Consider the following 12,756-nt stretch of genomic DNA (forward strand, 5'->3'; position numbering starts at 1 on the left):
TTCTTAATTTAGATATTGCTATCACAGAAACATATGTGGCTGCAGTACAGAGAATTGCGTCATAATTTTGGTCAGCTTTGGTGCTAACTGTGAGAAGTGGTAGGGGAATTAAGTAATTTTCTACTTCTACATTCCCAATCATGTAGTTAGCCTCATTAAGCTTGGTAAAATATACTGATGCCATTAAATGTCTCAGACTTAACGTAGAAGTAAAACAGTCTTAAAGGAAATTGTATTTATGTAGTGTTTTTCACAGCCATTGGCTGTCCTAAACTGTCATAGTGAATTAAGTATTTTGTAGGTATAGTCGCTGTTATAAAGCAGGAAACCAGGCAGCCAGCTTTGAATTCTGAAGAAGGGTCACTTGAGCAAAACATTAACTCTGATTTCTCTCCACACATGCTGCCAGACCTGCTGAGCTTTTCGAGGAATTTCTGTTTTTGTTTCTGATTTATAGCATCCTCAGTTCTTTCAGTTTTTATTTAACCAGCTTTGTACACAAGGTTCACCAAATGGCAATGCGGGTATAGCCAGGCAGATGACTGATGACAAAGTGATGGATAAATGTTGGCATAAACTTCGTAGACATCTCCCCATTTGTTTTTCTCGCTTTCATGGGATCTTTTATGACAGCGAGGTGGTACCTCATCCAGAAGACTTCCAGTAGTACAACATTGTCTCAGTATTCAACTTGAATTATGGGTTAAGTTTCTGGAGTGAAATGTGAACTTGCAAACTTCTAATATCATTACCATTGAACCAGTGCTGACAACTTTATTGCTATCTAATATACTAAATCAAGCAGAAATAATTTTAGTTTTAAAACAATGATGCTTGAGATTGGTGTATAGTCACTGGATGCTTTAGCCAGGAATTTTCTGAATTCTTTAGGATTTTGATGTCTCAACTCAATGGATGCCCTGAGTGCTCTATGCCAGGACCCAAGTTGGCAGAGCTATTTTCCTGGAAAGAGGCTCCTATTTGGCTATGTGTGCATTCAGTGCCCAGTTATGTATTTACCTAATAACAGTAGAGTCTGAAGTCTGGAAGGCCAATCAGAGGCCAAATAGTATTGAAAGATTTTCAGCTCCACCATTAGTGGGAGGCACTTGAATTATATGAGGAGCCACATGACCATGGGTCTCACATAGTGAGCATGAAGGCTAAAAGGACAGGTGACAGTCAACAGGAAGTACCCTTCATAGTAATGGCCAGTCTGTCTATAACAGTTCATTATCTACCTTGTGGCGAGCATATATTTCATTTCTCCATCTAGTAGTCATTGCTAATTATGTTCAGGCAGCCTTAACTTGTGCAGGTGTCACAAAATAGGGTGGAAATGCGAATCGCAAGGAAGAGGTAAAGAGGCTTCAAGAGGATTTGAACAAGTTGAGTGAATAATCACATGGTTAATGGAATGGAATGTAAAATTAAGTGCAGTTATCTATTTTGGAAAGAAGAGTCAAGATGCAGCGTATTTCTTGCCTGGTGTTAAATTGAGAAGTGTTGATGCCCAAATGGACTTTGCTTGGCAATCCTGTGTGTCATCTCTCAGTAACTTGCATACAGGGACACCAGTGAAAAAGGCAGATAGTATGTCAGCCTTTATCAAAAGAGATTTGTGTAGAATCTAAAGCTGAGGGAATGATGCACGGCCTCATGGAGTCGTGTAGTTTTTATAACAATGTGGTAGTTTTGTGATGATTATTAATGAGACTAGCCTTTTAATTTCAATTATTTAATAAATCTGAAATAAAACTCGCCAGGTTGCTATCATGGCCTTGAACTGGTATATCCCTTGACATTTGTCTGAACCTCTGGACTGCGGATTTGAATTCTTGTTCCAGGAATGTTAAGCTAAATGCCATGCCTGTTGGACTGTGGCACAACTGGACTTGATGTGATGCAGCCCAGGTTTTTAAAATAAGTGTTTACAGAAGTTACGGATGTGCTAGTTGTAATCTTGCAAAAATCCTTTGTTCCAGAAAAGTGCCAAATGATTGGAAAATGCCCTTATTTAGCAAAAGGAATGAGACGAGAAAAATGTCACTGCAGGCCAGCCAGCTGAACATCAGTTATTGGGAAAATGTTAGAATCTATTATAAAGGATATTTGAATAATGTAAAATAATCAAGCAGAGTTAGCATGGCTTCAAAAAAGGGGTATTGTGCCTGAGGTAGTTGTTGGAATTTTTTGAGGAGATAACAAGAGTTTAGATAAAAGAGAGGCAGTGCATGTAATATATTTGTATTTCCAGAAGTAATTTGAAGAGTTACCACACATTAGTATACTACTTAAGGTAAGAATCCATGTGTTTGGAGTTAGTATAGTGGTATGTAAAGATGATAGCCAAACAGTTATGATAAGGGGGGACATTTTCAGGATGGCAACCTGTAATTTTTGGAGTGCCACAGGGATCAGTGCTGGGGCCACAATCATTTACCAAGATATATGAATGCTTGGATGATGAGAGCATTGCCAAGTTTGTGGATGACCAAAAAAAAGTGAGGAGGCAAGTAGTCAGGATAACACACAAAATCTGCAGAGGGATATAGGTGGTTTAAACGAGTGTCAAAACATTTCGCAGATAGAATATGACGTGGGAAATTGAGAAGTTATGTACTTTGCCAGGAAGAATAGAGGATCTCAATATTAACTTAATGGAATAAGACTGCAACCATCTACAGCATAACGGTTTTGGAGTCCGTGTGCATAAATCTCAAAAGCTAGCATTTAAGTTCAACAGCTAATAAGAAAGGCAAATGTTATTTTGGCCTACAAACAATGGAATATGAGAGTAGGGGCATATTGTAAAACTATACAAGGTACTATCACGTCTGGAATAGTGTGGACAGTTTTGCTCCCAATAGTTCAGAAAAAATATGTTGTCATTGTGAATCTTCTCTGGACTGCCTCCAATGTTGATTCCTAATGTGGAGGGATTTTCTAATAGGAAAAGGTTGAGCACTTTAGGCTTTTATTCCTTGAGAGGTGACCGTACTGAAACATAAAAGATGTCTAGGAGGTTTGACAAGGTAAACGCTGAGAGATCGTTTCTGCTTGGGGGAGAATCTAGGACGAGAGGGTATATAATCTCGGAATAAGTAGTCACCGGTTAGGGCAGTACAGATTAAAAATCACAACATCAGGTTGTTTGGAAGCACTAGCTTTCGGAGTGCTGCTCCTTCATAAGAAAAGTTATAACAAAGGTTTACAGTGTGATGTAACTGAAATTATACATGGAAAAAGACCTGGATTGTTTGTTAAGTCTCTCATCTTTTAGAATGACCATGTTGGTTTTGATTCTTTCATATATAAATCCCAGAACTTTTTTTAAAGTTACATTCTCAAGTGAACTTTAACAATAGATGCCATGTCTGCTCAGATAATGCATTGAAGGTGTGAGGTGCCCTGTGTGAGGCTGTCTGTGCCCCAATGTTCAGACTGATTCTAATCTAAAAAGGGATATACAGAATCTTACATGGATTCATGCAGTTTTTGAGCAAAATAAAATGTAATTCTGCAAGTACAAATTCACCCCACAAAGTTGTGGGTGAGTATGTGGGGTTGTGGTATGAGTATCTGTGAGTGTGTGTATGAAGGTATATAAGTCCTTGAGAGGTGAGTGTGTGGGTGTATATGTTTATGAGAGAGGGTCTGTATGTGTGTATGGGTCTGTAGGAGTGTGTGTGAGAATGTAGGGACATGAACCCAAGGTCCCAGTTGAGGCCATCCCCATGGGTACTGAACATGGCAATCAACTTGTCCTCGGCCATTTTGTGTTGTTGCCTATCTCGAAATCCACCTTGGATGATGGTCACCCGAAGGTACAAGGTTGAATGTCCCAGATCGCTGAAGTGTTCTCAGATTGGGAGGGAACACTCCTATCTGTATGTTGTTCAGTGTCCGTTCATCTGTTGCTGTAGCTTCTGCTTGGTCTTGCTAATGTACCATGCCTCAGGACATCCTTGCCTGCAATGTATGAGATAGACAATGTTGGCCGAGTCGCATGAGTATCTGCCGCGTACATTGTGAGGACAGTGATGTGGAGGGATTACCTCTCTGATGTTAGTGAATTTGCAGTGTTCTTTTTAACCACAGAGGGTAGGTCAATAGCTGTATTCAAGGTGAGAAATTAGTGTGGTAATAGACGGTTATGTGGATAAGGCAGTAAAATAGAATTGAATATTATCGAATCAATCACAATTTCATTGAATGGCAGATCAGACTTGATGGGCTAAATGATCTCCTTCTGTTCCTACTTTTTATGGTTATTTAACATCCACACTGAAAGTGATTTCAAACTTGGAAGACTGTGTGTAAGGACTGTTAGTGTGCCGTTTATCTCCTAATAAATATTTAATTGTTATGCGGGTGATTAAATTTTGAGTTATGTTACATTTGTATGAGTGAGTACCTAAGCATCAACTCTTATTTTTGAGTAACTTGTAGAATTCTTTGCCATCACTGTATATTGTGTAAAAATTGTGAAATGGGCCTCAAGTAATAAACTACTTGTAAAATTCATTTACTTTGGAAATGTTATACACACCCTGTAGATATTTACAGGTTTTAACAAAACAAGTATATTACAAACATGGGCAAATCATGATGCTTTATTCAGGTTTAATGGCTTTGGTTGTTACTTAAAAACTTTTGACATTCTTGTACTGCTGTTAATGCTTACTTCTCTGAATATGCCTGTTACAGTATCAACAGGCTTTAGTGACCTAAACAGGCTACTCATGTTTTTTCTCCTGAAGAGTGAAGTTGTTTCTTCACTCTCACTTGAGGCAAAATAAAGAGCATCTCACGTTAGTCAGTTTGAACAAAATATTTTCGATTAATCCTTCATTTTATAAACTTGTTGATATTGGAAAAAAACATCCCTTCAACAATCTTTTTCCCTTCAACAAATTTAATTCCTCTTGTGACATTGCTGTTTTGTTTTTAAAAAAAGGTTGTGCTATCCAGTTTCTGCCCTTCTGAGATCATAGGACTTCACAATGCCATTAGCGTGAGGTATATGTGGTAGTTCATCCAAACAAGAATGACTCTTGCCCATGGCATGAACTCAGGCATGGACTCTTTTCATACGTGGAGGCAATTGCACCGCAGCCGAAGGCTAAAGCATAGTTTTGACTGATTTTGGAAATTCTCCAGCTCCTACAGCTTGCCACAGTTGTATTAGAGGGATTTAGAGACGAATATCAGCCTGTTCTGACATGTTTTGACTCCTTTTCCATGACTGTTAAGTCCTGTTGTGGGACCTGAATCTGCTGTTACTGGCCCAGAGGGAGGGATGTAAGAAACCGCAAGACCAGAGTAAGGTGTAATTCTTCATGGGAAATAATTTCAAATTAACATTTTAATAATCTCTATCTAGATTTTTAAAAAACTTTTGCTCCAAAATTTAACCCTTACTTAAAAAAATGTTTGCATTGTAAGAGATTATTTTCAAACACCTTCAGAAATATGATCTAAATGTGACATCCTGGAGTTCCAATTCTGTTTAATTGCAGTTAGGTATAATTAGGAGTTTGCTGTGCCACATTATTTCAGTTCTAGAATGTGGGTTTACACATTAATGTAACAGTGTGAAAAGGAAACTCACTCTGAAAGCAGTGTACGATAATTCTGATCGAGACAAACGTGTTCTGAAACAGATAATTTGTAATTGATACTTATGCAGACCAAGGCAAAGCATTAGGAACTAAAGTTTTGACATATTAGTGTGACACTTGAGACTTTGTGTGGCAGTACTTCTCCGTTAGATCTGGAGTGTGTCACTGCAATGTAGGGGTGCTGTTTTTGACTGGCCTTTTTTATAATTGCTATGTGATCACTTGCAAATAAACTTCCTGAAATTATTGTCATTTCCTTGTTTAAGTGCTTAACATTATCTTATTGACAGGATGAAGGAGAAGATGGCTCACCGACAGGTATTTCTGATCCTCCAGGATTCCGGCTACAAGAACGAGGTGCTCACTTCTGCTTTAATTCAAGGCAAGTTGATTTCTTAGATTCTCAAGAATGTATTTTTCATGTAACCTTTTTCCGTGCTTTTTAAAAAAAACGTCATTAACATGCTTTGTTTTAAATTTTGTAGCCTTGACCTCCACAAGAAGTGCCCACTGTGTGATGTGGTGTTTCCACCTAACTATGATCAGAGCAAATTTGAAGAGCATGTTGAAAGTCATTGGAAGGTGTGTCCCATGTGCAATGAACAATTTCCCCCAGACTGTGACCAGCGTGTATTTGAAAAACATGTCATGACACATTTTTCTGAAAATGTTCAGAGCTTTGATTAAATTACAAAGCCTATTTAAGTTCCTTGATCTGTAACTAAAATTAGTTGCATTGAATTTTAAAACTTTAGTTAGTACACTAGATATTGCTATTACTGAATGGCGCCTTTAATACTGGCTGAACAAGTAGTTTTGCTTTATTCAATACCATCTTTAATCTCATGCATACACCGCAGTGCATAAAAGTTATGTAAAAGCATGACTAATGGTGCAAGTACTGAAATGAATAGTTGCGGTAGAAAACAACCAAGTATATCTAATTTGAACACTATTTGCAATGTTATCACTCTGCCATGGATGATTATCTTAAAATTGATTGTAGTTTTACTTTAGAACATTAGGCTAAAGCACACTTCGAACATATAATCTATTATGGATCCTAAACTGTATAATGCTTCAGCCTTCAAACTATGACTATATACAAATATTTGAATTTGCTTTAACAAGTTTAAGTACATCTGAGATCCTGACTTTTGAGTTTCATTCTGATGCTGTAAAAAAAAAGTGTGCGCTTCTGGGCAACAGTACCTGAATATATATCCTGTAAAATGTTCCACTTCCATTAAGATGTTAGAAAATATCCTTCATTGTGAATTTGATATTTAATGTCCCTTTTCTGGTATACATTTTCTGAATAATTTCGCTATTATGTTAGATCTGAACGTTTATTTAAGTTTTGTTTGTCACTGGTGATTGTGTATCCAGCTTTATAAAGCAGTGGGACCTCTGTTTATAATAAAGATGAGTTCAGCTGTTGACAAATGTCTAATGTTAGTTTTTAGTAATCCTTTTAGTAATCCTAAATATTAGAATGAAATTATTATTGTGGTTAAAATATGTTTGTCCCAACTCTGGCATGCAGGCTAATTGCTTTGTAGCAGTTAACATCAGGTTGCTGTTTCGCTAGTATTGCAATCTGATGTATTATGACGAGTTGGAGTTTCTGACAGATGTAATTCTACATCTCTCTCCAAGGCAACTTTCTGAGGCTAAAGTAGATTGTCTTATAGTCTTGGTGTTGTATCTGACCCTAATATTCATGCCACTGTTAAGACAACTTATTTCTGTCTCTGTAACATTGGTTCAATTCTACCCACCTGAACTTACCTACGGAAATCTTCATCAATGACTTAGCTTTATGCTTGACACCTCACGCTCCCACGAGGAGGTTAAACAGTTCATCAACTTCATAAAAACCTTCCACCCTGACCTCAAGTTCACCTGGACCATCTCGGACACCTCCCTTCCTGGACCTGTCCGTCTCCATTTCCAGTGACCGACTCAACATGGACATCGACCTCAAACCTACCGACTCTCACAGCTACACACCTCCTCTCAACCCCATCTTCCCCCCAGCAATAATGCAATCCCTTACTCCCAATTCCTTCGCCTCTGCTGTATCTGCTCCCAGGCAAATCAGTTCCACTCCAGGACACCTCAGGTGGCCTTCTGTTTCAAGGGCCGCAATTTCCTCTCTGACATGATCAACAATGCCGTCCTGGGCATCTCTTCCACTTCCCGCACCTCCACCCTCGAACCCACCCCTCCATCCACAAAAAGGATGGAACCCCTGGTCCTCAATTACGCCCCACTAATCTCCAGGTACAGCACATTATCCTGCACCATTTCCACAACCTACAATCTGACCCCACCACAGAGATATATTTCCCTCCCACCCCTATCAGCATTCCACAGAGACCATTACCTCCACGATTCCCTCGTTAGGTCCACCTCCACCCCGCTCCCTCCATTCCCCCCAGCACCTACCCTCACCGCTGCAAGAGGTGTAAAACCTGTGCCCACACCCCCTTACGTCCAAGGCCCCAAAGGATCCTTTCGCCATCCAGCAGAGATTTTCCTGCTCATCCAAACACCTCATCTGCTGTGACCGTTGCTCTCGATGTGATCTTTTCTACACTGGGGGGACAGGGCACCAACTTGCGGAACGTTTCAGAGAACACCTCTGGGGGACACACACCAACCAACCCCTCCACCCCGTGGCTGTGAACTCCAACTCCCTCTCCCACTCCGTCAATGACATGCAAGTGCTAGGCCTTCTCCACTGCCAAATCCAAGCCATCTGACGCCTGGAGGAAGAACGCCTCATCACCCTCCAACCACATGGCATCAACATTGATGTCACCAGCTCCCCACTCCACCCCCCACCCCCACTTCCCCCCGCGAAATCCCCCTCCAATTCGCCCCACCCTCTTGCCCTCTTGAACTGTCCTACCTGTCCATCTTCCTTCCTGCCTATCCATTCCACTCTGACCTATCACCATCACCCCCGGCTGCACCTACCTATTGCCTTCCCAGCTACCTTCCACTCCAGCCGCACCCTCCCATTTATCTCTCAGCCCACTTCCTCCACGCCCGCATTCCTGATGAAGGACTTATTCCTGAAACATCGATTCTCCTGCTGCTTGGATGCTGCCTGGCCAGCTCTGATCTACAGCACCTCACTTTCTCCACCACCCATGTTCTTCCCCCTCTAAATTTGAGGTCATCCGAAACTCTGCTGACTTATCTGCAGTGGTTCCTAGTAAAGCAGCATCTTTGTTTTCAGATTCTCATCCTTGTTTGCCATTCCATCTCTGGCCTTATTCCCTTTCTCTGCTCCCCAACCATTCAATTTCTGATCTCATGGGCATATCCTCTATTTTAATTGGCCCACCAGTGGTGACTGTGTAACCAGCTGCCTGCCTAAGCTCCAGAGTTCCTCACAAACATCTCCAAATTGATATGACTGTTTAAACTGTACCTCCTTTGAGCATAATTTTGGCCATCTGTCCTAGTATCTCCTTCTGTGGCTCTGTCATATTTTAAACATGTCAGCAGTTTATCAAAGCTCCAATGAAATCCTTGCGATATTTCATGATATTGTTTAAAATGAAATGTTGCGGTGGCATTTAAAAATCTGAATTTAACTTGCCCCATTAATGGGACTATTGCGGGAGAAGTCCCAAGTGTAGATATCTGACTGTTAAGTCACTCGAAAGCAAACCTTTTTTCCTCCTGATAATCTCTTAGAATTTAATGAACACCACGATCCAATTGGAAACAATTGCTTTTATTCTACATTATACTGATTCATTTATAAACTTATACACTCTACAACAATGTTTGAATGCAATAGGAAATCTGTTTGATGCCATTTTTGGTCTCATGTTGATAAATATCCTTGAGTGATTTTAAAAATACGGTCTAGTATGAGGGTTATTGAAATCTACGGCATCTTGCACCCAGCCAGAGTTAGCATTTGGCATCAGGTGGTAGAAGAAATTAATTCATGGAAGTCGGTAGTGAATATGAAGTCTACTTTAATTGATATAAATTAAATAAACCAATAACACAAAAGTATAAATTTTAGTACACTGTGAAATTGGACTATAAAACACTTGGCAATAAACAAGATATGGAGTGGAGCGGCTGATGTAAATTTGATGCATAAAAGTAGAAGGTTATGCACTGAGACTAAAAGCTGAAATATACGCAGTACTTCATTTTTCAATGAACGGAGAAAACCAAAAATTCAATTTTCTTCGAAATTGCCAGCATAGATAATGATAATCCTTTTTATTTTCAGCAATCTGGAAAAAGTGCAAGCCAGGTGAAAACAGAGAGGGTGCTGCCACACCAACCCAATCCCTGGACTAGCTTCTTCCCCAAATGTTACAGAGCCTGCAGTAGCTGCCAGCAGTTTGTACAGCTACCTATGGACTCGCCCTGAGAATAGAAGAGAGTCACCTTCATTTGTAAGGGACTGCCAATGAAAATTTTAAGCATTAAAATAGTAACTTCTGAAAATATTTGTACAGGGCACAATTAACTCGTTTCTAGTTTTGAATGAGACCTCAAGGCCACGCTGAGTAGAGAGTATTTATTTAACGTGAATCTAAAAGTAAAAATCTCTGATTTAGGAGAGACTTGAGATCCTGGGAATGCATCTAATTAAAAGTCACAACTCAAATCCCCTTTGGTAAAAGTTGCCGTTTCATACAGAGGTGTTGATTTACTGCATGTCTTGAAAAGACAGCTACACAGTTCCTAGGAAGGACAGATATCAATGTGCACATAAGGTTGGTGGAATATTAAATACTCTAGTTTCAGACTCCAGGCCTTCCTTTGATTGCCTGAAGTTGCTGGAGGGGAATTTTCTAAATTTTTCCCCACATCGTCTATCTGCCTTTTTCTTTCCCATAGGGAAGATACTGTTTAATGGTTTGGTTGGGGGATGGGATGGGGAAGACCAAGAGTGCACATTGCTTACATATGTGGCTAGTGGCCATAACCTTTGATTCCTTTACTGATTTTTCAAAAAAGTCCAGTCTATTTAAGCCTGGAATATACTTAATGACCCACACTCAACAGCTCTCTTTGACGATTATCTCTTCAAGTCTCACATTGTCAGTAATTCATTTTCTTTTTAAACCAATAAAATACAGGTGCACATTCTGAAGTTTTGACATCAAAAGGCTATCATCTGTTAAACCTAATTTGTGTTTTAAAAATAAAGACGTGGAAAGTGTCCTGGGGCCAGGGGCAAGGTTCTGTATCTGCTTTGCTCCTGAGATATAGATGTGGTAGCATTGATGAAGATATTGTGGCATGTCTGTAACAGGAATGAGAATGTTTACGTGTGTAAATGAGGCCCCAGCATTTGCTTCACCTCTTGGGAATTAATAGCACATAATGGAGTACATGTGTGAAGACCAATTTCATCGAAGTGATGTGGCGCACACAGAAGCTATATACTCTCTGTACAACTTTTAAAATCCAGTTATGATGAAAGACGGTTTGCAACTCTCTTGCTTAATGTATGTTCTTGAGTTAATAGAATATACACAATAGGAAATTAAAAGCAGTCCAGACTCTGTCTCTCTCATATATATGTGGAAAGATCTAGGTGACCTCTTTTTATTCAAAAGGTAACTTGGACAAAAACTGATATTTAAAAAAATGTAATATGTTAGTTATAGATGAAAAGACTAGACTTCTGAATCTCGCTTTAATATTGGTGATGAGTCCTGGGAAAAATCTACATATCTAAATTTTGATTAAAGATTCTGCAGTTTACCCTGTCATTCCCCTGATATTATGACTGCAAATAAGACTGCTCAATTTGTTACAGTTTGGGTAGAAAACTGTTTTGTTCAGCATAGTCGAAGACTGAGACCACAGATGTTTAAAGGAATAAAGCTACTACATATGTATATGTGCGCAATGTATGCTCCAACATTCAGGATTAACAAGCTAACAATTAAACTGCAATCTAAAAGACAGAATTATAATCAACCATTTAAAATACAATGTTCTTTTGCATAGAACTTTAATTTTTCACTTTCCTTGTGGGGGGGGAAGCATCCTGAGGAACACCAACAAAACCCCTCACCGACACATACAGACTGAGGCTGGAAGCCACTGGAAGAGGAGTACTCACCAATTCAAATCAGAACTGTACAATGGGGAAGAAAGTGGCTTTGAGTGCATGTGGGTGGAGTAAGTCATTCAACCTGCTGCAACCACTGTTCGTAGCACTTCTAGGGGTAAAATGAAATGGGAGAAATGCATAACACCAGCTATTCCTGGAGCATGTGGGAGAAAAGTGGTAAGGTTTTGATGGGTTTCAAAGCGAATGAATGGAAGACAATTTTGCATGCAATACTCTTAGTAGCAGAGCATTAGCATTGTGAGGAGATGAGTACATTGTCAGAGATAAAGTGAGAAATCAGAGGTTATTGCCTTTCCTGCAGCAGTGCTGGCTATTCCTTTGTATGCTTGAGACAGCATTAACCGGTGACCTCAGACTTCTCTCTCTGGCCCAGGTTGGAGAATCACAGTGCCTTCTTCCCCATCTCCAGCATGTTCCATGACCGAGCGTGGCAGCTTTGAAATGCCAGTCTTTGGGTGCACAGTGGCCTGTCAAGATGGCATTGACTCAACAGATGCCAATCTCTTGGCAGATATCTGCTGAGTGGTGAGTTGCTGTGGGAACACAGTGAGCTATAGAGTTATACAGCGTGGAAATAGACCATTCAGTCCAACATGTCCAAGCTGACTGGATATCCCAAACTTATTTAGTCCCATTTAACTAAACTCTATCTGTCACTCCTTGACCTGTCTGATCAAGGTACTATTGTACTCAGAGATAACCTTCTTCACTGTCCAAAACATCACTAACTTACTACACTAATCTGCAAATTTACTAACCGCACCTCCCATGTCCATATCCAAATCGTTTATATAAATGATAAAAAAACAGTGGACCTAGCACTAATCACAATGGCTCAGTGGTTAGCACTGCTGCCTCACAGCACCAGTGACCTGGGTTTGATTCCAGTCTCTGGCAACTGCCTGTGTGGAGTTTACACATCCTGTGTCTGTGTAGGTTTCCTTCCACAATCCAAAGATGTGCACGTTAAGTGATTTGGCCATGCTAAATTGCCCA

General features: G+C 39.9%; 1 protein-coding gene across 3 annotated transcripts in view; it reads left to right on the forward strand.

Moving 5' to 3' along the window:
- tax1bp1b (Tax1 (human T-cell leukemia virus type I) binding protein 1b) overlaps nt 1-12,756 on the forward strand; it is a 115,242-nt gene that overhangs the window by 90,484 nt on the left and 12,002 nt on the right. Inside the window, exons 17-19 of one of the 3 annotated variants that reach the window (XM_060824619.1) lie at nt 5,915-6,006; nt 6,110-6,206; nt 9,895-10,053. In XM_060824619.1, coding sequence (XP_060680602.1) covers nt 5,915-6,006; nt 6,110-6,206; nt 9,895-10,038 — 333 coding nt within the window. In that variant the 3' untranslated portion in view covers nt 10,039-10,053. Of the gene's footprint in view, nt 1-5,914; nt 6,007-6,109; nt 7,071-9,894; nt 10,054-12,756 lie in introns of those variants that run through there. The other 2 variants (XM_060824621.1, XM_060824620.1) reach the window with 2 other exon arrangements.

The sequence above is a fragment of the Hemiscyllium ocellatum genome, chromosome 5 (assembly GCF_020745735.1).
Source record: "Hemiscyllium ocellatum isolate sHemOce1 chromosome 5, sHemOce1.pat.X.cur, whole genome shotgun sequence".
Classification (NCBI taxonomy): Eukaryota; Metazoa; Chordata; class Chondrichthyes; order Orectolobiformes; family Hemiscylliidae; genus Hemiscyllium; species Hemiscyllium ocellatum.